Source organism: Schistocerca serialis, chromosome 5, assembly GCF_023864345.2.
Source record: "Schistocerca serialis cubense isolate TAMUIC-IGC-003099 chromosome 5, iqSchSeri2.2, whole genome shotgun sequence".
In the NCBI taxonomy this organism is placed as follows: Eukaryota; Metazoa; Arthropoda; class Insecta; order Orthoptera; family Acrididae; genus Schistocerca; species Schistocerca serialis.
Window position 1 is genome coordinate 794224640 of NC_064642.1, and position 26132 is coordinate 794250771.

The following is a 26132-nucleotide window of genomic DNA, read 5'->3' on the forward strand; positions in this document are numbered from 1 at the left end:
CACCGTCTACGATGGCATCAATGAAAGGATAATGAATCACACAAGTGCACATGTGTGGAACTATGAAATGTGACTAACTTTCCAGCCACACCTTGTAATTGCTGGTGGCTGGGTTTAAACTAGCAGCCAGCAATGATAGCAGCTATCCCACAGACTACATGTGGCACACCTTGCAGCAATATTTACAATATGACAACAGAGTTTAACTTTGTGTTATTTGCCATTTAATGAGTGAAAGTGCATTTACTGTAACAGTTAAATGAACTCAATATAGACTACCATCCTCACTCATTCCTTTCCAAAAAGTAGAGTAATATCTATTTCCATACTAATGGCATTTTATGAGCTCAGCAATAATAGGAATTATCAAGTAGTGTCAAAGTTTATTTTATGCAAAGTTTTATCCCCAACAGAATTAATTCAGTAACTATTTTCTCTACAATGTACATTTGTTGGATGTGCTCCACCAGATGAAACTTTTAGTTCTCAGTATGCTGACTTTCCTAAAAAGGTGTTGAGATGAATACGCTATAAAATCTATCACATAACACACTAGCAATTAACAGGCTTATGTGGCAAGCAAGCCTGGCACTTGTACGAGATACGATTCACAACAACCAACAAATGTTGAAAAGCCCTTCAAAGGAGCATCTTTATCTTTACATGTTGGTTACACACACTGCAGTTTCTTGGTAATGGGCTGATAATACAAAACTGTAACAAGCAGAATCCATGCATCCGAAAACTCACTCTTGCCAGAAAGCAAAAACTAATTGCTCACACAAATGGCCAAGTCAAGAAGTAGGGGGCCATACAGCAATTAATTTCACCAATTATCATCTGAATTACAGTGAAGACCCTTGTTGAACGACTAAATCTTGTACCTACAACAAAAATGCATCAACAGCAGTGTACATCAGCACCACAGAGCATATAGCAGCTTTGGTCCCAATGGAAGTAAACAAAGTGCCAGTACTTACATCCAACAACTGTAAACAACGACAAGCAGCACAGAGAAATCTGCAGGAGGGCAAACAAACTAATTATGGAAAATGACCCCAAGGCAATGCTACGGTCTTATTGTCACATGTGGACTACAATAAGATGTTGCATATACACATTTCTACTGTGTTACCTGATGAACCATAACTTGGCTAGGTAGGAGATATTTTTAATACAGAATTCGAAAAGCAATGTAAATTACTGAATTACTTCAGCAATTTATGTGTCTGCGAAATACAGTTTCACGCCTTGGATTAATCCCTGAATAGTGCCTTGGAGCACATTTGTCTGGCTGCTGTAAACTTTTTGTGAGAAGAAAATCAACACAGGGTAAAATAGCAAAGGCATTCTTTAGCATTAGTACTTTCACTACATCTTTTCTTAAAAAATGAGTTGTTCATTCTTTAAATCATACCTCAAAACATGCTGTACATTAATTTCTGAAGTTTTTAATTTTCAGACATTGAAAAACAAAGTTTATCGCTGTTACAATTAAAACATTAAAATATACATGAAAAAAACTCAATGCTCAGTCTTGGCGCAATTTAAATTTATCAACACTAACACCATCTTTAGTTATTACATTAATCAGAATGCTGTCTCCTGTGTATATGTCTCTCTCAGCAGCAGAAATAAACCCATCCTTAATTATTGCCAATGCCTTCTCTGCTGGAACAGGTTCTTTGGGTACATTTTCCATGTTTTTGTAACCAATCTGGAAAAAAGAATGTTTGGGGTTAGAAGCTACATTTTTATCACGCTGTTTCATATTAAGTGTAGTAACATGGGCTATTCATATAATGACTACAAAGTTCCAGCTGGATTACAAACAATGGGAGTACAAATAGCCACTCCCCTTACAGCTCAGATGTTGAGTGGTTGACAGGCACTAAACCAAGTGTGAGGTCGTATCTCAGCCATTTGACAATGTACTTTCTCAAACTTAACTAATTATATCCACACACACAAGCACAGCTACATCATCCTGGCCAACTACAATCTCTCAGTGCCGCAGCACAGTGAGAAAGTAATCATTTATTTGCCTGTGTGTTTTGTTAGTGATCTCAGAGAGAAGGAAAAAAAAATAAAATAAATAAATAAATCTGAAAACGAGCAACAATTTAATCTTCTTTATGAGCCTCTCAAGCACCCAATGACTTTACTATATAATAAGAATACAGAGCACTGAAAGACCTAAGTCGAAACAAGGCCCCGGGAGTAGACAACATTCCATTAGAACTACTGATGGCCTTGGGAGAGCCAGTCATGACAAAACTCGCCAATCTGGTGAGCAAGATGTATGAGACAGGCGAAATACCCACAGACTTCAAGAAGAATATAATAATTCCAATCCCAAAGAAAGCAGGTATTGACAGATGTGAAAATTACCGAACTATCAGTTTAATAAGTCACAGCTGCAAAATACTAACGCGAATTCTTTACAGACAAATGGAAAAACTGGTAGAAGCGGACCTCAGTGAAGATCAGTTTGGATTGCGTAGAAATGTTGGAACACGCGAGGCAATACTAACCTTACGACTTATCTTAGAAGAAAGATTAAGAAAAGGCAAAACTACGTTTCTAGCATTTGTAGACTTAGAGAAAGCTTTTGACAACGTTAACTGGAATACTCTCTTTCAAATTCTGAAGGTGGTAGGGGTAAAATACAGGGAGCAAAAGGCTATTTACAATTTGTACAGAAACCAGATGGCAGTTATAAGAGTCGAGTGGCATGAAAGGGAAGCAGTGGTTGGGAAAGGAGTGAGACAGGGTTGTAGCCTCTCCCCGATGTTATTCAATCTGTATATTGAGCAAGCAGTAAAGGAAACAAAAGAAAAATTCGGAGTAGGTATCAAAATTCATGGAGAAGTAGTAAAAACTTTGAGGTTCGCCGATGACATTGTAATTCTGTCAGAGACAGCAAAGGACTTGGAAGAGCAGTTTAACGGAATGGACAGTGTCTTGAAAGGAGGATATAAGATGAACATCAACAAAAGCAAAACGAGGATAATGGAATGTAGTCAAATTAAATCGGGTGATGCTGAGGGGATTAGATTAGGAAATGAGACACTTAAAGTAGTAAAGGAGTTTTGCTATTTAGGGAGCAAAATAACTGATGATGGTCGAAGTAGAGAGGATATAAAATGTAGACTGGCAATGGCAAGGAAATCGTTTCTGAAGAAGAGAAATTTGTTAACATCGAGTATAGATTTAAGTGTCAGGAAGTCGTTTCTGAAAGTATTTGTATGGAGTGTAGCCATGTATGGAAGTGAAACATGGACGATAACCAGTTTGGACAAGAAGAGAATAGAAGCTTTCGAAATGTGGTGCTACAGAAGAATGTTGAAGATAAGGTGGGTAGATCACGTAATTAATGAGGAGGTATTGAATAGGATTGGGGAGAAGAGAAGTTTGTGGCACAACTTGACTAGAAGAAGGGATTGGTTGGTAGGACATGTTCTGAGGCATCAAGGGATCACAAATTTAGCATTGGAGGGCAGCATGGAGGGTAAAAATCGTAGAGGGAGACCAAGAGATCAATACACTAAGCAGATTCAGAAGGATGTAGGTTGCAGTGGGTACTGGGAGATGAAGAACCTTGCACAGGATAGAGTAGCATGGAGAGCTGCATCAAACCAGTCTCAGGACTGAAGACCACAACAACAACAACAACAACAACAACAACAACAACAAGAATACTTATTCGTTCAACACCATCCAGTTTAAACAGCATTTCAGGTACCTTGCCAATGATACACTGAATTTCTTAATTGGCAGTTACTTTCATGTCCAATGGATCTTAGCTATAGTCTCCTGTTATAATGTGGAATGAGTCAGTTAAAGCGCGCAAATTATGTCTCTCGCTGGCTTACGCAGAATTTATCACTATCACAATCAGTGATGGCAGCTCACAACAAATGGAATCAAAATTCACTAAACAATTTGCTACAATCACGTTTAATGCTCACATTAGCTGCGGCATTCACAGCAGAGTGCTCATTGGCTGTTGGAGAATAAGCGACGCAGGTGTGCAGAACAAGCCTAAACACAACCGCCATCGTTCATGATCCCAAACTATAGAAACATATTGAGCCTCGTGCATTTTGCAATTTGCCTCTTAGCTCCATTTTATACTGCATTGTATACGATGATATACACTTTATGTGACACACACACACACACACACACACACACACACACACACACACAAATATTTATTACACAGTCAGAGATTCTTCAATGGAATACAGAAAACTGTCAAGCAGATATGATTTCAGTTTGTGTTTGAAGTTAATTTCAATATCTATTAGATTCTTCACATCATTAACAAAGAGCTCACACCCTTTTGTGTCACACTAAAGCCATCCTCATAGTGGACATGTTTCGCAATGTGAAGCACAATGGATGAGATTCCCATCGTGGTTAGTCTACACTTAGAAACAAGCCGGTATATGACACGGAACATTCACCTCATAATGCCTTTGTTACTGCACCACTCTTCACCAACAGCTGTCGACTATATATTACTCACACCGATTTTTGTAAATGAGCTGTATGATCTGTGAGCCAAATTGCTGAGCTAGTTCTGTTAAAAAGCACTTTTGTCCCTTGCTCATTTACTAACAATGTTTCTGTGTCTATAGTATACATAAATAAGAACTTATATATCCATGAACATGATAAAACGCAAAAAATAGTTACATGACCAGCCAGTAAGGATATAAGCTTTCAAACTGCCATTACAAATAATGCTGTACATATTTACAGTAGTCGTCTAACTGATAAAAATTATTTTGCGCGCACGCGCATAACATCACATTCACGGTGGAGGAGGGCACACCAAGAGGTCAAGACCAATAAACAAATACGATGAATAGAAGTAAACAAACACAGTGCAACATCAATAATGTGTTGGACTAGATTCTGTTGCAATACACACTGCAACACAGTCCAGCATCGAGTTGATTAGACGCTTGAAGGTGATCTGAGCAGATTAGCCCATAAATCTTTAACAGCCACCTCCAGATCACGGAGTGTAACATCGTGGGAGCTGGCGTTTCAGCTTGTCCCACAAATGCTCTAGACAGTCGGGGAGCATGTCTGCCATGGAAGCATCAGAACATGACATAGGAAGTCTTGAGGAACTAGCTGTAAGTTGACAAGCATTATCTTGGTCCTCACCATGTTGCTACGACAGATAAAAAGTAAAATGCGGTTGACAGCCCACACGTTGTTTGCTAAAACGGCTGATAAGTCAGATGGCAAACACAAACGAGAATCTTGGGGATTAACAAAAGGACATTTCGTGAGGAAATGGTGGACTGTCAAAGGTTGAGTGCAGTGAGTACAAAGTGGTGGGGCAGCACCACTTAACAAATGGTGATGGCTAAAAAGACGGTTACTGATGTGCAACCTAGCCAAAAAGATCTCATGGCAAGTGGACAGAGAGGTCATCCAAGCTGCTGGGAGAGGTTTAATAACCCGGAGCTTGTTCCTGTGAATGAAGGACCAGTGCTGATGCCAAAGAGACACCATCTGCTGACAGATGGCAACACAGAGATCATCAGATGGAATGTAAGACTTAGCAGGCAGATGTATGAGGGCTGCAGCCTTGGCAGCAGCATCAGCTGCCTCATTTCCTGTCAGATCGACGTGACCAGGAGCCCACATAAACATCACAGTGGTTCCATCAAGAGTGAGCAAGTGACAGTGTTTCTGGACCTTTTGCACTAACGGATGAATGGTGTACAGCACACACAGGCTTTGAAAGGCACAGAGAGGCAGAGAAGATGATGCAATAGAAAAGCCTGTGTCGCCAGATGTACTGCGTGGCATGATACGGGCAAAGACTCTGCTCTAAATACTGAGCAGTGTTCCAGAAGCTGATACCGGAAAATGTTGGTGCCAATGATGAAGGCACACCTGACACCATGGTCAATGCAAGAGCCATCCATCAGTTTACACGAAAGTACTATAGCGAATATGAGTGTGAAGGTCATTAAACTGAACGTGATAGAGCGAGGCTGGAGTAGTGTCCTTAGGAAGCAAATGAAGGCCAAGGTCAACACAGGCCGCCACTCGAAGCCAAGGTGGTGAAGGGTTCACACCTATCGAGAAAGTGGCAGGTAGTGTAAAATTCAGCTGTTGGAGCAAGAGCCGAAAGCGAGCTTCAGCAGGTAACAGAAGAGGGACGAGCCCCATACCAGCGATCAAAGGATTCATCGTAAAAGGAGGCATAGGATGGGTAGCCACGCATAGCAGACAAATGGCATGCATATCTGCTGAGCAGAAAGAGTAGGAAAGCGGTAGTTTGGCAGCTTCTGCATACAGACTTTAAACCTTGCTAGTTAAATAGCACAAGTGGCCAAACAGATGGCACAATGGTGGATAGTATTAAGAAGGCGTAAGAGGGACGGACGTGCAGATGCGAACAAAACACCAATAGTCTAGTTTCGAAAGGACAAGGGACTAGTACAAACGGAGGATGGTTATGAGATCTGCTCCCAGGAAATACCACTGAAGACACGTAGGACATTGAGGGACCGCATACAAGGCTGCCAGACACGTGCGAGGACCAAGAAAGTTTCCTATCAAGCATGAGACCCAGAAATTGGGTAGTTTCAGCAAATGGAAGAGCAACATGCCCAGGATGTAAAGAAGATGCAAGAAACCATTGCATTGTCAGAAATTCATACACACACTTTTGTCAGTGGAAAAACAAAAGCCATTGTCGATGCTCCATGAGTAAAGACAATCGAGACAACACTGAAGACGCCACTCAGTGAGACAGGTGCATGAAGAACTACAATAGATGGCAAAATTGTCAACAAAAAAGGAGCAGGAGATGCCCGGTGGGAGACAGAGCATATAGGGTTAATGGCGATAGCAAAGAGGACAACACTCAGGACAGAATCCTGTGGCACACTGTTTTCCTGAATAAAGCTTCTGACAAGGCAGAATCCATACAAACCTTGCAAACTCAATCTTTTAAAAATTCCTGAAGGAAACGGGGCAGGCGGCCATGGAAGCCACACATGTAGAGAGTACGACAGATATCAGACCCCCAGCAGCTATCATAGGATTTCTCCAAATCGAAAAACACTGCCATAGTCTGGGATTTCCGCACAAAACCATTCATGACATGGATAGATAAAGTGACAAGATGGTCAACTGCAGAATGGTGCACTTGAAATCCACTCTGTATCAGTTAGTAAACTGCGAGACACGAGACACCATACCAGCCCAGCATGAATCAGACGTTCCATCACATTGCGAACACAGCGGGTGAGAGAAATCGTGCGGTTGCTAGAAGTAAGGTGTTTGTCCTTACTGGCCTTAAGTATGGGCACGACAGTGGCTTCATGCCAGCATCTGGGACACGTGCCCTCTGCTAAGATGCGATAATACGTATGAAGCAGGAAGTGCTTGCCCGCAAGAGAAAGGTGCTGCAACATCTGAATGTGAACTTTGTCTGGTCCTGGGGCAGAGGTAGGTAGGTAGGTTTGAAAGGAAGGGAAGGGACCAAACTACAAGGTCATCGGTCCCTTATTCCTAATAAAACAATGCCACAAGAGTGAGAATAAGACAGACGAGACGTAACACAAAACGGAAAGAAAGGAAAAACCATAAGAACGAAGTAAAGGCAACGAACAGTAAAAGGAACCAAAGAGGACAAGAAAACAACAGAGAGAGACAAGAAACAGAAGAGAGTAAAACAAGCAAGCAGATTCACCCTCATGAATAAAGCATAAAACTAAATCAGCCAATGAGGTGTTGTCAGATAAAATGAGTGGCAACGAGTCCAGTAAACCAAGATTTCATCGCTAGACAGTCAAAGTGGGACAGTGGACCAGAATATGGGCCACTATCAACAGGGCACCGCACCAACACTGAGGCGGGTCTTCACGGTGCAAGAGGTAACCGTGGGTCCCCCTAGCATGGCCAATGCGGAGCCAGCAGACGACAACTGATTCCCTGCGAGAGACCCGCATGGAAGACTTCCACACATTCGTAGTCTCCTTAGTGACACACAGTTTGTTGTGCATACTGTTATGCCATTCTGTCTCCCAAAGCCTAAAAACCCTGCGGTGTAAGTCAGAACACAGGTCAGGTTCAGATATGCCCATCTCCAAAAGCAGTTTCTGTGCAGCCTGCCGGCAAGTACGTTACCAGGGGTGCTGACGTGTCCTGTGGTCCACACAAATACCACTGAATGACGGGACCGTTCCAGGGCATAGATGGACTCCTGGATGGACACTACCAGAGGATGGTGAGGGTAGCACTGGTTGATAGCTTGCAGTCTGCGCAAAGAGTTAGTAAACAGAAGAAACAATTCCTCGGGACATGAATGGATATACTGAAGTGCACGAGATATGGCTACCAGCTCTGCAATGAGTACACTGCAGTCATTGGGCAAGGAATGCTGTTCAATATGGCCTCTGTGGACAAAGGCGAAGCCAACATTACCGTCAGCCATCGAGCTGTCTGTGTAAACCACTTCACAGCCCCAGGACGCTTCAAGAATTGAGAGGAAGTGAGAGCAGAAAGCCGAAGAGTTAACGGAGTTTTTATGGCCATGTGGAAGGTCCAGGTGAAGCTTCAGCCTACAGCTACACCACGGAGGTGTACGTGAATGGACCTCGAGGAGAGGTGCTACAGGCAAGGACTCCAGTTCAGACAGAAGTGATCGCACGCGAACCGCAATTGTTAGCCCTGGCCTGGGCTGCCTATGTTGGAGGTGAATCGCCATGGTTGGGAAAAGATGATGGCAATTAGGGTGTTCAGGAGAGCTACTAATGTGTGCAACATAACTGGCAAGCAGTTGTGCACGTCTGATCTGCAATGGAGGGACTCCACCCTCCACCAATACACTGGTCACCGGACTCTTCCCAAAAGCTCCTGTCACCAGTCGAAACCCGCAGTGGTGCACAGGGTCGAGTAAACTGCCGAACCATAAACCACACTCCCATAGTCGATTTGGGATTGGACAAGGGCTCTGTAGAGCCGCAGCAGCATAGAGCGATCTGCACCCCAACTGGTGTTGCTCAGGCAACAGAGGGTATTGAGGTGCTGCCAGCACTTTTGCTTAAGCTGATGAAGATGAGGAAGCCAAGTCAATTGAGCATCGAAAACCAATCCTGGGAATTAATATGTCTCTACTACAGTGAGTGGATCATCATGAAGGTAAAGTTCTAGATCCGGATGAACAGTGCGACGCTGGCAGAAGTGCAAGAGACACGACTTTGCGGCTGAAAACTGGAAGCTGTGGGTGACAACCCACTTGATGGCTCCCTGTAGGCGACTCTCAGCAACACCAGTACTGGAGCAGCAGTACGAAATGCAGAAGTCATCCGCATACAGAGAAGATGAGACTGAGGGCCCGACAGCTGCTGCTAGACCATTAATGGCCACTAAAAATAGAGACACACTCAATACAAAGCCCTACGGGACTCCATTCTCCTGGATATGGACGGAACCTTGGGAGGCACCAACTTGGACATGGAAAGTATGGAGCGACAGGAAGTTTTGGATAAAAATTGGGAGTGGGCCCTGGAGACCCCACTCATACAATGTGGCAAGGATATGATGTCACCAGGTTGTGTTGTACGCTTTACCTACGTCAAAAAAGATGGCAACCAGGTGTTGCCATCTGGAAAAGGCTGTTTGGGGTGCAGACTCGAGGGACACAAGATTATCTATCAGTGGTAGAGTGCCCCTGGCGGAAGCCGCGCTGACGTGGAGCCAGTAGGCCACGTGACTAACCCAACCGCTGACATACCACGCATTCCAGCTGCTTACAAAGAGCATTGGTGAGGCCCATAGCTATCCACATCAATCAGGTTTTTACTAGGTTTGAGCACCAAAATGATGGTGCTTTCCCGCGACTGCGATGGAAAGATGCCATCGCACCAGATCCGGTTGAAGACAACAAGGAGACGTCGCTTGTAGTCAGATAAGAGATGTTTAATCATCTGGCTGTGGATCCAATCAGGCCCAGGAGCTGTGTTGGGGCAATGTGCAAGGGCACTGAGGAACTCCTACTCTGTAAATGGGGCATTACAGTATTCACTGTGGCGTCTAGTGAATGAGAGGACTTTCCCTTCCAGAAGCCGTTTGAGAGTGCGAAAAGCTGGGGGAGGGGGGGTGTAATTCTCCGATGCAGAGGCTCAAGGGAAGTGCTTGGCAATCGCGTTTGCATCGATAGATAACACGCCATTTATGGTAACACCAGCAACACCTCTTGGGGTCTAGTACCCAAAAAGACATCTGATCTTTGCCCAGACTTGGGAAGGTGATGTACGGCACCCAAAGGCTGAGACTTATCTCTCCCAACAATCCTGCTTCCATTGTCTGATAAGCGGGTGAATGCAGGCTATGAAGTGTTCCACGGAAGGGTGCCGCTTATGCCGCTGTAGTGGTCGCCAACGTCCCTTAATTGCTTCAGCGACTTCCAGCGACCACCAAGGAACTACCTTATGCTTCAGGCACCCTAAAGAGCGAGGGATCCCGTTTTCTGTGCAGAAACAATTGTTGTTGTCACTTGCTCAACCATCACATTGATGTTACCATGTGGGGGAGATTCAATGGCGACAGCAGTGGTGAAAGTTTCCCAGTCCGCTTTGTTTAAAGCCCATCTGGGTAGGCATCCGAGGGCCTGATGCTGGGGCAGGGACAGGAAGACAGGGAAGTGGTCACTACCACACAGGGTGTCGTGTGCTTTCCAGTGCATAAATGGGAGAAGTCCTGGGCTGCAAATTGATAAATCAATGGCCGAGTAACTACCATGAGCCATACTGAAATGGGTGGTGGCCCCAGTATTTAAGAGGCAGAGGTCGAACTGAGACAGTAAAGTTTCGACATCTCTGCCTTGGCCAGTAAGCACAGTGCCACCCCACAAGGTGTTATGGGCGTTAAATTCTCCCAAAAGTAGTAACGCTTTAGGGAGTTGATCAATCAGTGCAGCTAATACATTCAGGGGTACTGCACCATCTGGAGGAAGATGTACATTGCAGACAGTTATTTCCTGCATTGTCATCATTCTGACAGCCACAGCTTCGAGAGGGGGTTTGAAGGGGCACATGTTCACTACAGACCGAGTTTAGGACATAAATGCAAACTCCACCTGACACTCAATTATAGTCGCTGCAGTTCCTGTAAAATCCTTTATAGCCGCAGAGGGCAGGGGTGCGCATTGCTGCGAACCAGGTTTCCCGGAGGGCAATGCAAATAGCACGTGTAAAGCTTAACAATTGCTGTAGCTCAGCCGGGTGGTGGAAAAAACCGCCACAATTCCGCTGGAGGATGACACTGTGAGACAGCACAGGCATGGAACATTCAATGAGGCAGTTTATGCCTCCAACACCTGCTGCCACCGATTTATTGCCTGAGCAGTCTATATCCATTGTGTCCAAGGGTCTGGCGAGATCTAGGTCCTGAGTGGACACCAAAATCTCCACCCCATCCTCAGCCGCAGAGCTTGTAGGTAGCAGTGGTGTGGGTGCCACTGCAATTTCCTTGGTCTTAGGGGTTTTCTTTTTGAACTTATCTCGCTGCTCCTTGGCCTTCCCTGGCTGAGAGAACTTCACTAGCTCAGTCTCCGGGACTGAGGATGAGTGCAAAGCCCTATGACCAGCTGCTTTTGGGCTCTTCAGCCACTGGCAGGTGTCGTCTTTCCCACTAGAAGAAACCTGAGAAGGGAGTGACCCAAGGGACCCGTTCCTAGCAAGAGAAGCCGAAGACAACTTATGCTTCTCTGGCTTAAAAGTGGGGACGGGTGTCCCGGATGGTTTGGGGTGGGTGGGTGGGTGGGTGGGGGGGGGGGGGGGGGGCGGGGGCGTGGTGTTGCTCCAGAAGTAGTTGGTGCAGGAGCAACAGGGAGGGAAATGCCCCCCCATCATCAAGGGGGCAGGCGTGGTCTTCTGGCTCTGAGAGGTGATCTGGGTTGGCGGAGCTGCTGGTGCCAGAACTGTTGTAGTGTCTGCGTAAGACGATGTCGTATGCACAGGATGCAGGGGTTCAAATTTTCTCCTAGCCTCAGTGTAAGTCAGTCTGTCCAGGGTCTTTTACTCCATGATTTTCCTTTCTTTCTGGAGAATCCTGCAGTCAGGCGAGAAAGGTGAATGGTGCTCTCTGCAGTTGACACAGATGGGAGGTGGGGCACGTTGAGTATTGGGATGTGATGGGCGTCCACAATCTTGGCATGTGATGCTAGAAGTATAGCAGGAAGACATATGGCCGAACTTCCAGCACTTGAAGCACCGCATCGGGGGAGGGATATAGGGCTTTACATCACAGAGGTAGACCATCATCTTGACCTTCTCGGGAAATGTATCACCCTCAAAGGCTAACATGAAGGCACCGGTGGCAACCTGATTATCCTTCGGACCCCGGTCGACATGCCGGACGAAATGTACATCTCCCGCTCTAAATTGGCGCAGAGCTCATCATCGGACTGCAAAAGGTGGTCTCTGTGAAATATGATACCCTGAACCATATTTACACTCTTATGGGGCATGATGGTTACAGAAATGTCTCCCAGCTTGTCACAAGCGATTAACTCCCGTGACTGGGCAGAGGATGCAGTTTTGATCAAGACTGACCCAGATCTCATTTTGGACAAGCCCTCCACCTCCCTGAACTTGTCCTCTAAATAATCAACAAAAAACTTGAGGCTTCATCATGGAAGATTCCCAATCAGCTCTCGAACATACAAGGTACCGGGGCAAACAAGATCCGCTGCCATCCTGTCTGACGTTCTTTCCATGGTGTGGCCAGGGAGGGGAACGAATTGGGGTTGTATGTCTGTACGATGAATTGAGCTCATGATCGCTTAGAGACTGCTGGTGTATCACCACCAGCAAGAGATGATGGACTATGCTTCATCGTGTGTCATCCACCCTGATGTCACCCACTCCGACTAGGGGCCCTCCCCACGGGCGCCACCCAGCCGCAGCAAAGTCCAATATTCGTGACATCGATGTGTTGTAGAATCTTAGAACATATTCTGAGCTCAAACATAATGAGGTGTGTCTAACAAAATGACCTGCATCATCATGAGTCCTGCATCAATCATGCGATATCCATCTCACACTTTTCTCATATGATATAACAAAAGCTCTGGATAAAGGCAGTCACGTAGATGTAGTATTTCTCAATTTCCAACAAGCATTTGACTCAGTACATCTACACCTATTGTCAAAAGTACAACCGTATGGGGTATTGAGCAAAATTTGTGACTGGAATGAGGATTTTTTGGTAGGGAGGATGCAGCATTTTATCTTGGATGGAGAGCCACAGTCAGACGCAAAAGTAACTTTGTGTGTGCCCCAGGGAAGTGTTTTGGTACCACTGCTGTTCATGTCGAACATTAATGATCTTGCATACAATATTGACAGTAACGTCAAACATTTTGCAGGCGACACAGTTCTCTATAGTGAAGTACTGCCTGGAAGAAACTGCATAATATCGGATCTTGGTATGATTTAAAAGTGGTGTAAAGATTGGTAATTTGCTTTAAACGTTTAGAAATGTAAAACTGTGCACTTCACAAAAAAAGTAGCATCCTATTACTATAGTATCAGTGACTCACAGCTGGAATCAGCTAATTCCAACAAATAACTGTGTGTAACACTTTTTAGGGACATTAAATGGAATGATCACATAGGCTGTTGTGGGTAAAGCAGCTAGTAGACCTCTGTTTATTAGTAGAATACTGTGAAAATGCAGTCTACAAATGATATTTGTAAGCAACCACTTGTGCAACCCATTCTGGAATACTGATTAAGTGTGTGGAACCCATACCAAATAGCACTAACAGGGGACACTGACTATACAGAGAAGGGCAGCACAAATGGTCACAGGTTTGTTTGGCACATGGGAGCGAGAGAGATGCTGAAGAAACTGAACTGGTGGACTTTTGAAGACAGACAAATTATTCCGAGAAAGCCTACTTCCGAAGTATCAAGAACTAGTTTCAAATGGTGACTTCTGAAATATGCTACAACCCCCTAGTCATTGCTCAATTAGGGATCAAGATTAGATTAACTAAAGAATCATTCTCCCACACTTCACTTCATATGCAAATGGAACAGGAAGAAACCCTTTAATTGGGGCAATGAGGTGTACGTTCTGCCTTGCACTTCACAGTGGTTTGCATCATGCCTATGTAGATAGAGACGAATCAGCCAGCTGAGCTGTGTAACTATCATGCAAGCAAGGAAATCCAGGTTGTGAAGCAGCCACTAAAATCTCACATGTTGTACTCTGCTGCATATTGTGCCACTGGATGGTCTGCCTTGTTTTTGACAACAGTTTGGTGTTGACCATTCATTCTAGTTGACAGCTGGTGGGCGCCAGCCTCTGATGGGATAGGATAAGTCTGTGACGGGACTGAAGTAGGTGGGGCTGGGTGAGTGGATTGGACAGGTCTTGCATCTGGCCCGTCCATAAGGGTATTATCCCTGTGGCAGGGGATTGGGGGCAGGTGTGGCATACGGATGGACTTTTATGTTTTGGAGGTTGGGTGGGCAGTAGAATGCCACTTTGGGATGGGATGAAAGTACCTTGGGTAGGATGTCCCTCATTTCAGGGCATGATGATAGATAATCAAGGCCCTGACAAAGGACGTGGTTCTTTGTTTCAGTTCTGGGTGGTATTGGGTGACATGTGAGCACTTCTTTGTTGCTGGTTCTTGCGATGGATGTGAGGATCAGGTGTGTGTGGGTCTTTGGCACGAGAGACCTGTTTCTGTATTAGCTATTAAAGGTATTGCCTGTCTGTGAAGGGCTTTGTGAAGCCTTCAGCATACTGGGCGAGGGAGTTCTCATCACTGCAGATTTGCCTACCACTGGTGGCAAGGCTGCATGTAGGAGGGAGGGGGGGGGGGGGATTTTTTGGTGTGGAAGGGATGGTGGGTGTGAAAGTGCAGGTACTGTTGGTGATTACTGTATCCGATGTGGACCAAGGTGTGGGTGGAGCCATCTGAGAGGAGGAGATCGACATCTAGGAAGGTGGCACGACAAGGTAGAGGAGGACAAGATGAAGGGGGTGGGAAAGAAGGTGCTGAGATTGTGGAGGAATGAGGATAAGGTGTTCTGACCTTGAGTCCAGATTATAAAGATTTCAAAAATAAACCAGACCAAGGGTTTGGGGTTTTATGATAATCCAGCACGTGTGGCGAGTGATGGCCATGGAGTGGGTATCCACATTCACCGCATAGAGAGTCCTCTGTACAGTGATAAGACATGCACCCAAAATGTGAAAACACCTCATCGATGGTGGAAAGTATGGCTTCACATCACACTGACCTTCTCTGAGAAAGTATCCCTATCCTAGTCAAATGGCAGAATAAAGGTGTTAGTATCAATTAGATTATCCTTAAGGCCTTTCTGAACATGCTGAACAAAATGAACACCTCACTATTCCAGACTGACTCCCTGAGCCATATCTGAAGACTGGTCAGGAGTAATGGACACAGGGATGTGGCCAAGATGGTCAAAGGCACGAAGGGCCGCAGATTGGGCAGCAGAAGAGGTTCTGATCAACAGCAAACCTGACCACATCTTACGCTGCGAGTCCACTTCGCCAAACTGGTCTCCCATGGTTTCTACAAAAAATAATCGGTTGGTGGCTGTGAAAGTGTCCCTGTTAGTCCACGTGCAGACCAGGTAGCATGGAATGGGTTTCACTTTGAGCCGTCGCCTGGCCCTCCTCCCAGTGTGCAGCCAGAGGAGGGCCGCAGGGTTATAAGAAACAGCATTAAAGATTGATTGCCAACTGAAGAGACAGCCACAGAAGAATGGTCAGACTGAGCCTAATGCACTTCATTCACAAAGGCACCCATTCTGATATCACCACTCAGATCAGGGGTGCTCCCCGTGGGTACCACCCAGCCATAGCAAGGCTCGTCTGGCACTTTTAATGGCCATTTTTGGGAGTTCCGATGCTCCAGAATGACAAGCACCCACTCCTAAGCATATATGGGGAGGTATCAGCTCAGGTACCAGAAGTGTAATTTCTGTGTTGTCAGGGGGCTCGGCTGAAAGGGTACGTAACAACAGCACCACATGGACTGGATACTGTGCTGGCTGTCTAATGTTAAAGGACAATGGTGTCAAGGAATAGATGGAAGAGATCGTAAGGCCACATGTTGAAGATCCTGAGTACGTTGTTCGCCCCGAAATCAAACCCCACTAAGGGACCAATAATGCTTTTGGGGGGGGGAAACTAGAACTAATACCAGAAACTCTGAGGATAGCTCGGGCAACTAAGCAAGGGCATAGAGAGGGGAAGGAGGGGACAGAGGCAGGGACAGGGAAGGGAAGGGAATGGAAAGGAAGGGTCACAATAGCTCGGGATCCTGTGAGCACCACGCACAAACTTATGAAAGAGCTGTTCTCCGAATTTAAATCATAACTCTATGCATTGGTTCAAACAAAATTACTACTATGCCAGACAAGTTGCCCAGTCATAGAAACTTAGTGCTACCCATACAAAGTTAGGGCAGTTTGCTAGTTGCATATACAAATTTGGGAAAAGGTTAACAGACCTGGTTGTCCAACAGAGGTTGCAGAAGAGCACCAGCCGATCCACCAGCACGATAATTAGATCTTTCACAATGACCAATAGGGTCGTAACTGAACACACAACCACGTCCATCTGCATCCAGTCCCGCTAAGATGTTGGAGACATAATATGGGAAGAACCTTTTATAGTACAGCATAGTGGATAGCATCTGTGCCACTGCTGGTGTTACCATTGGTTTTTGGTGTTCGTGCAGGTACATCTGAAAGAAGAAAAGAAGAAATTGTATGACAGTCTCCTCCATTTTTAAGCTAAATTCAATACACAGTAGTCAAACGTTATATTTAATAACAAGGTCAGCAATAGTACAGAAGAGTGCAGCATCAATGTTTTTCATTATGAAAGGCAACAAGGTAATAAATTGTAGAAGGAATTATAGTTGGAGATTACTGTGTCACTTTACTTATTAGAAGCAAATCACTGACACTACTGAAGATGGCGACAGAGGATTAAATTTACATGACCCACTTCAGTATGCCACAGAATATCTACACTACTGACCATTAAAACTGCAACAGCATGAAGGCAGTATGCTGTACTTCATGTGTATATATTAAAATGATTAGAATTTCAGGAAAGCAGGTAAGATTAATTCCCACTACATAACATACACACAAAAAGATTATGCAGCAAGTTTATCATTCAGAAACTGCATTTGCACAGCGGTAGTCTGTGGTAAGATTGTGTTGTGCCTTGTGAGGGAAGGAGAAACAACCTTGAAATTTGACAACAAAACACTGTTCCCTATTGAGACTGATTTCTCTTTCTTTCTGCATTTTATTATTTGTTTACTGATGTTAAATGTCTTCAGTTTTCATCTACTTTTTCGCTCTTGTACAGTAAGCTACAGCCCATCACATTTCTAAGGTATATCTTTTCTGCACTTTTTATTCGTCTGACATCTTGTTGCACTGGTGTCCAGTATTCATTTCCACAGGATAATTTTGCCACTGCCATTACTTTTTTTGACTTTGGAAGTGTCTCCCACCTGCTATTCCAAAAATTTCACTTGATTATTCCACACAAAACCTGAAACTTTTTTGACGTGATGCACAAGTAATGTCGCTGCTCAGGTGTAAGAACTTTTTGACCTACTCTGTTTTATCATTGAGAAATATACTGGCCCGAAGTGGCTAACTTCCTCTGAATGCCATCACTTTTGTCTTTGTTGTAGAGATGTTCAAATGATATTCCTGTGCTATTTTCATTAGTATGTGCAACTTTTACGGAGATCATCATCTGAGTCTGCTAAAATTGCTATCAACTGGGAAGATCCTTGTGTTTAGAATGATGTTAATTTGAAAATATGTAGGTATTTTCTTCTGTCATTCATTAATGACATCAGAGTAGAAACGAAACAGCGCAAATGACAAGTGGACCTCCTTGTCTAAAGCTGTGGGTTACCTCATCTAGAATTCTGTTATGTATTTGTTTTCTCTACACCTTGTAATGGTTCTTTATATACGTGACCATTACGGCACTCCAACCCCAGTTCTCGATACCAGTAATATCGTACTACTTTTCTGCGAAGTAACAGACACATTTTGTGATAATATTCACATTTGGTTTTATTAATGTATAGGTACTCCCTTTTTTTTTTTTTTTTTTTTTTTTTGTGGTTTTAGGGCGCAAAACTTCTATGGTCATTAGCGCCCAGCCCGTGACTTAGGAAACAGGAAAAAACCGAAATTTAAAACCAGCAGCAATGGGAAAAAGTCATAAAATTGGAGAAACTAAAAGCAGAAGGAATGCTTAAAAATCCACTACAGAAAGGGGTTGGTTGTCCCCAAAAAAAGCTTCAAATAACTGAAGTCATTTCACTGTCACTAAGAAACTGGAGAACGCGGTCGGCTGAGCGCGTGTCATCTGCTAAAATCGACGATAGATCAGGCGATAGCTGTAGACGGGAGCGTAACTGATTAAAATAGGGGCATTCAATTAAAAGGTGTCTGACCGTCCACAGCTGAGAGCAGTGGGGACAGAGTGGGGGAGGATCGCCGCTTAAAAGATGTCGATGGCTAAAAAGACAGTGTCCTATCCGGAGTCTAGCTAAAATTACCTCCTCCCGACGACGCGTTCGGGAGGAAGAGGTCCAAGTGCAAGGAAGGGCTTTCACTTCCCGCAATTTATTATGGGGAAGTGTTGACCAATGCGCATGCCATAAATGAGCAACTTGGCGACATAAACCGCTCCGTAGATCGGTGAAGGGAAGCGACTGAATAGCTGGCCGAAGAAGAGAGACTGCAGCCTTGGCCGCTATATCGGCCGCCTCATTCCCACAGATACCAGCGTGGCCCGGGAGCCAGAGGAACGCCACCGAGACGCCCCCCAGGTGGAGCAAGCGCAGACAGTCCTGAATCCGGTGGACCAGAGGGTGCACAGGGTAAAGAGCTTGGAGACTGAGGAGAGAGCTGAGAGAATCTGAGCAGATTACGTACTGTATCCGCTGATGGCGGCAGACGTATTGGACAGCCTGGAGAACAGCGTAAAGCTCCGCAGTATAAACCGAACACTGGTCGGGAAGCCGAAAGTGATTTGGGGTGTCGCCAACAATATAGGCACTCCCTACACCTAACGATGTTTTCGAGCCGTCGGTGTAAATAAATGTGGCGTCAGTCATTTGTGCACATAGAGCAGCAAATGCCCGACGGTAAACAAGTGTAGGGGTACCATCCTTGGGAAATTGACATAGGTCACGGAGCAAGCAGATCGGGGGACGGAGCCAAGGCGGTGCTGTACCCCAAGTTGTCAAGAAGGTTTTAGGAAAGCGGAAGGAAAGAGAATGGAGCAGTTGACGGAAGCGGACTCCCGGGGGTAGTAGGGAGGAGGAGCGGCCTGCATACCCTACATCCAAGGAGGCGTCGAAAAAAAGGTCATGGGCTGGATTAGCAGGCATGGAAGACAGATGGCTAGCATAACGACTCAGAAGGACTGCCCGCCGATTGGACAGCGGAGGTTCAGCAGTCTCAGCATAAAGGCTTTCCACAGGGCTGGTGTAAAAAGCTCCAGACACTAAACGTAATCCACGGTGGTGGATAGAGTCGAGACGCCGAAGAATAGATGGCCGAGCAGAGGATAGGTACTCCCATGTATCGATATATTACAGTGATATGGTTCTTGTGTGTATTCATTTCTGTGAGACTGTCATAATATTTGACTTACTTGTAACCGTTGTGGTGCGAATGCGCATAGAGCAGTCTTTGTTTCACTTTGCAGAAGTTAAGTTGTTGTTTCGCTTTGTAAAAACGGTCAAGTCTTGTGTTTGGTTAAAGTGGAAATTAAATATATGAAGATTGATACAAAACTGTTTTCTTGATGATGTGACAATTAAGAAGAAGTATATGTGAATTTACAAGAAGTTTAATAAAAATGTGGATCGTGAACACCAAGTCAAAAATTATTTCTACCACACCATTGTTCTGATCTAGGACTGTTTGATCATTAAGAATTTCGTGAAAAACACATTTGTTAGGTCTTCAAATATTCCTAAAATACAGATCTGGAACTTCTAGCAGTCAAAGTGGAATCACCCTAGAATCAACAAGATGAGCTGTAACAACTTTGACAAAATCTATGTGGGAATCCATTCAAGATAAGTGCCTAAATTAATGACTTTTTTTACAGTGACTTCATTATTTCCATTCTGACGATACCATCCACATTCAATAACTTTGTTGTTGCCCAATAAAGCGACCATATGCTGCATGAGCAACATTATTAATCTGATTTCTAACCTACTTTGCTAGTGGTGGTATTGTCAGAACCTTTCTATTACTCTTATTAGATGTGGCAGGCTCTTCATCAGTAAGACTTTAAGTAAGCTTACTGTTTACTCTCTTGACTGTTTTCTTTTTTTTAAATATAATCAATAAAACCTATGTATTTGGTAAATGGTATTCTCTGTTTTTCTATTAACTTTGCCAATACTGAATAAACAGCCTGTGCACACACTGCCTTTGCAGAAGCCATTTTGAGCATCAAGTTTGAGTGCTTTGAATTACTTGAATGTGAAACAACAATAATTGAAAGATTTAACTTTAGTCTTACTATATATATGCCGACTCTTCCTCAACAATAAATCATTTTCTATATTACTTAGATGCCCTTTTTTAACACATCTGTATTCTTTCTCTGCAAAGGAGAAGAATACTTACTGCCTGTCCTAGCTATTTTCCCCTTTGCACCAAGTTCTCAACTAGCTCTTTCTCCCTCACACAGCAGCACAACATGACACAGTACAGCCTCCAGGTACAAACTTCACTTGGTCAAGCTGTAATCCTATTTGCACTAACATAAGTTACCCGATTAACATCACCTGTGACATGGTTGTTTCTTCACCAGGAGACAGAAACAGAGGATAGCCTTTCCATAACATCTCTCTCTCACTGCAACCTTATGCGGCGAGAAATCCATGAAGATTTTATTAATTTTAGTATTTCTCGACAAAGCAATCTGTGGGGCACAGCCACTTTCCCGTTGAAAGCCATGTGAATTGTTACCTTGCTGTGCTAACAAGGATCTCCTTGCGGACAGGCACAACAACATGCTATTAATGTTAAATTTACAGATGATAAGGAGATGAGAGCTCAAGTGCTGACAGGCAAGACTATGAGAAGTGGAAGCAAAAGTCTGTATCCAAGTAAGTCTATTTACTTCCCTCCATTGCGGAGAAGTATCACACACAGGTGTGTACGATTTGGAACATAAGCATTAATCGTGATCGCAAGAATGTAAAGGTATCAATTTAGGGTGAGGAAATTTCTTGCAGAATTCTAACACCCACATTTTGTTACAGAATTGTTACTGACATAAAGAAAGAAAATCTTTACCGTCATTGCAGAGTGGTGAATGGCATCACTTATAGTTAATGCTACAATGAATTTAACAGATGGACAGTCCTTGATAGATGACGCACAGCTCATGCAACACCTACATTGCATACAACTAACTGCCTGCACATCCCGTTTGACCACAGAGCGCTCATTCTCAAGGTGACGAACACAAAGGCAAAGTCCCCCAACTCCGCAGCCATTGCAACAGCACCTGCACCCTGTTGTATGAATACTGGAGTCAGAGTGTATTCTGTGACTTGTGCTGTAACTCTCTCTCTCTCTCTCTCTCTCTCTCTCTCTCTCTCTCTCTCTCTCTCTCTCTGACATAATTGGTCCCTGTGCTGGCATCATATTTCAATCCTGGCCTGCCCGACTCCTTGTCAGACTATGTGCATCCACCCAGGTACACAATTCAATGTCCTCATTTCAACTGGGCATTTATTTTTTGGTGGCAGATAATCCAAGTCCTTTGCAAACTAATCTTACATTCAAGCAAAAATATGTTAATGATGTAAAAAATTCCAATTTGCATTTACAATAAAGAAGTCAACTGTATTTCAAACAGCAGAAAAACATGTTAAGCTCTTATCTGTTCAACCCCCCCCCCCCCCCCTCAATCTAACACAAATCAAGTTGTTGAGCAGTGGTTTTAAGTTCAGGAAGTTGCAAACAAAAAACTAAACAAAATTTCACAAATTTATATAGTCAGCATTGAATATACAGACATTTATTTTGTCATTCATATTACCAATTTTTTTCTCTCCACAAATGGGCCCAAAAAACCTTTTGGTAGTCAATATAGAAAAAGCAAATAAACAAAAAATGAAGATAGAAAGAAACTATTATCTGCACTTCGAAACCGTCTGCTGAATGAAGACCAAAAAGAAATAAATCTGTTAGAAGTAGATCGACATGATAGTAATATTTTACAAGAACAAAATAGCAAGACTGCATCAGAAGGACGCAGCCACAGTCAGGTTGCTCCAACAGATGGTGATCAAGTCTGAAGAAGGAAATGATTCAGAGCCAAATAATTTTGCAAAACTAGCCATTCTGCAGATGCTGTGAATGTAATCTTCCACTGCAACAGGAACAACTTACCTATCAGGGGAAGTTCAGAATCCATTGGAGACAACAGATGTGGTGTGTTTTTGAGTACTTTGGAGCCTATTAGTCACTATAATCTTCAACTGTTTGAAGAAGTGGAAGATATAGGAAGAGGAAAGTATGTTCCAAGCTAGTTTTCTCTCAAAATTTAAAAGGAGGTAATAGACATTTTGAGAAATGAGGTTTTTTCTGAAATAATGAGCAAGGTAAAAAGTGCTAAATACTTCTCTATCATGTTTTGTTAAACTACAAACACAGCACATCCAGAACAGATGAGACAAATCATTAGGTATGTCTACATTAAGGATGGGAAATGTTTAGAAGAAGAAAATTTTGATGATTTCATAAAAAGTTATCAGAAAAAACAAGAAGAGGATTATTTGAAGAAATATTGCAGAAACCAAGCAGTGGATGGCTGTTCTTCAGAAGAACAACTTAGCACCCATACACAAGGAGTTATGTGGTACAACCAACAATGATAAATGAACCAACAATGATAAATGGACCAACAACAACAGCTGCTATTATTCTTAGAGAAATTAATTACAAATTTTTATGTCTTATAGAAGTGTAGTCTGATATGGTAATAAAACTGGAGTGTACTGCACGAACAAATCACTGCAATGTTAGAGTGCTACCCTTGATACACCACCGACTTAGCTGTTTGGTTTTTATTAAATATCTATGCAAAGCAGGTATGCATAAATACAAAGCCAAAGATGTTTGTAACTATATCCATCCAAAGCAGTTTTGTTGGTAAGAGAATAGCTGGAGATGTGGTTGAATGTGAGACACACAATATGTTCTGAGAAGCTGAAGTAGAGTGCTTCAAGACTACATGCAATAGGAGACAGACCTCTCATACATCAAAATATTTTATCTGACTAATTTCCTGCCAGGGAACACCTTAAATCAAAGTTCTGTATCTCATTTTGAAAAAAAGTCACCTATTACAAGGATACTGGTACCAGTGGAGCCAGTGTAAGTATCTGCTCTCAAGTTGCAGGCAAAAGAGCTGATTAAGGGCACTGACACAGCCTCCTATTTCAACATTTTGAAGGTTTTCTCAAAGTGTGGGTGAAGAGATGCTTATCCAAACAGCCAAATAGCCTTCAAGATATTTATGAAAATGACTGACAACATTTTGTCAATGCATTTTCTGCAAGTTAAATATGATAAAAGAAAGTATCTTAAGGGTAGTTATGGATGAAAGCAGATTGTCAAATTCAGCTACGTTGTCATTAAAATAAGACAGAATTGCTAAACTTTACTACAATAACATAAAAAATGAGCTTGCTTAGCTCACAGCAAATGAAATGTGCATATGGTGTATTTTGGCCAGGAGTGGGGAGTTTGGCTGCCTGTTGCAAGTCTTTTTGTTTGATGTCACTTCCGCGACTTGTGTGTCGATGGTGATGAAATAATGATGAGACCACCACCCAGTTCCCCAGTGAAGAACTTCTATGGAGCCAGGGCCCTCACACAACTTTTAGCCATGCTGACTTCTGAGCTACAGAGGCAACAATTGTTGAAAGAGGTATTTTTCTTGTCTCTTAATTATAGCTCCCTTTATTTGCAATTAATAATTTATTGATTACCAATGATGATTTGAGTGTCAAAATTTTCTTTATTATACATCACAATAAAATCCACGTATAAAAGTGACCATAAACAATAACGTGTAGATTTTGTTTTACTTTTTTTTTCAGATTTACACAGTTTGTAAATTTATTTACTACACAAATACATTTAAATTGCTGGATGCAATACTTTTCGCCAATATAGGCCATTTAAGTAATATTTTTTCAATAACATTACATTGTTATTAAAGGGGGCTAAAAGTGTGACGGTAGGAGAACTGCCCTGCCCAGAAAGTAGCCGAAGGGCCCCCACACGTGCCATATGATGAGAGATGCACTGTCTTCATCTGACCAGTGTTTCCACACATTGCATTACCACAGAAAAGCTAATAACATGGGAAAACTGATAAAATCCCAGGAAAGATGACAATGACAATGAGACAGTAAATCAACAACAGGTGCAAAACAATAAGAAGAATTAAATAGGTGAGAGGTGGCTGAAAAGGCCAATGTGCCCTACTTCACAGAGAGGAATAGAAACCACCTTCATGAGTAAAACATAGCTAGTCAGCCGCTTTGGTGTTGTTTGCTACCACTAGAGGTACTGCCCGCTGTAAGGTGGCCCAATTAGCACAGTCAAGTAGGTTGTGGGCTATCATCAGATGGGTACCATGCTGACTGTGGAGCAGATCCTCTTGTCCAAGGATGTGGCCATGGGTCAGCTAAGTGATGACAAAGTGAAGCTGACAGTGAACAATGGACAATGGATTCCATGTGAGAAGCACACAGTTTATTCGAGGAAGGGAGGGGAGGGGGCAAGGCACATCAATCTGTGTTAAAACCTACAGTAAACTGAAGATCCGGGTACAATATTTCCATCTCCAAAGTCAGCATTCTGGTAGACAAGTTGGCCAACCGATTAGCGTGTTTTGTTCCCTGGGATCCCAAAGTGATCTGGGGTCCATACAAAAAAACCGACTGTCCAGCTTGGTGAAGGTCACAAAGGAGAGTGAGGATAGTCAAAACCAATGGGTGTCGTGGATAGCACTGACAGCCCAAAGACTACTCAGGGAGTCGCAGCCAATTAAGAACATCTCGTGGCGCAGGAACGAATGTGGCTGTGGGCTCGAGTGATGGGCACCAATTCTGCAGTGAGTACACTGCATACGTCAGGAAGGGACTGCAGTTCACTGCAACCTGCATGTGTGCAGGCAAAACTGGTTCACCCATCAACCATAGAGTCATGAGTGTAGACCACTTCCAAACACGGAAATGCATCAAAGACAGCTAGGAACACACTAAGAAGCACTGTGGGATCAACATAGCCTTTGGTCCAAAGGATAGTTCAAGACAGATCTGAGATGGAGTACACACCATGGGGCGTACATGACGGTTCCCCAAAAAGAGGTGACAGGGAGGGGGGGCGGGGGGGGGGGGCTGTATGTGTGTGTGCCGTAGTTCAGAGAAGAGAGACTGTACATGAACTGCTATTGTGACTCGAGCCCTGGGCCTCTGTTGTGGGAGGTAGATCTGCCTACCAAGAAAAGACGCTGTGGTTTGGATGCTCAAGGTAGTGCAGTTTTTAGTGTCTGATCTGTAGAGGGGGAGGGGGGAGGGAGTAACAGTTCCTGCGAGAAGGCTATACACAGGGCTGGTGTGAAAGGCACATTTCGCAAGTCAGACTCCACAAGGGCCAGCATCCGCAATGCTGTAGGTGAGGCTGAGCCATTTCCAAATTCCCATAATCAAGACCAGACACAATCAGAACTTTTGTCAGGCTGCAAGAATGTAGATCAGTGTGCCCCAGCCAGTGTTACTGAGGCAGTGAAGAGTATTAGTCTCTCTTTGTCTCTCTCTTGCCCTGTTGTTCACAATGATGCAGAAAAATTTTAACGGATGGGGCTTGCCTTTACCTTTTGCTCAACATAGTATTGACGATATTCTCTGAATAGTAAATTTTGACTAAGGGCGATTGGTATGCCTGTAATCTTTTAACATGGTTGCACCTGACGATGCGCCTTTAAGCTAC

General features: G+C 43.7%; 1 protein-coding gene across 1 annotated transcript in view; it reads right to left on the reverse strand.

The window, feature by feature from the left end:
* Positions 1–1431: 1431 nt before the first annotated feature.
* Positions 1432–26132, reverse strand: part of LOC126481461 (proteasome subunit beta type-1) — a 43912-nt gene continuing 19211 nt past the window's right edge. The window contains exons 3-4 of the mRNA XM_050105237.1: positions 16550–16786; positions 1432–1717 (exon numbers count right to left, since the gene is read on the reverse strand). Coding sequence (XP_049961194.1) covers positions 1532–1717; positions 16550–16786 — 423 coding nt within the window. The 3' untranslated portion in view covers positions 1432–1531. The remainder of the gene's footprint in view (positions 1718–16549; positions 16787–26132) is intronic.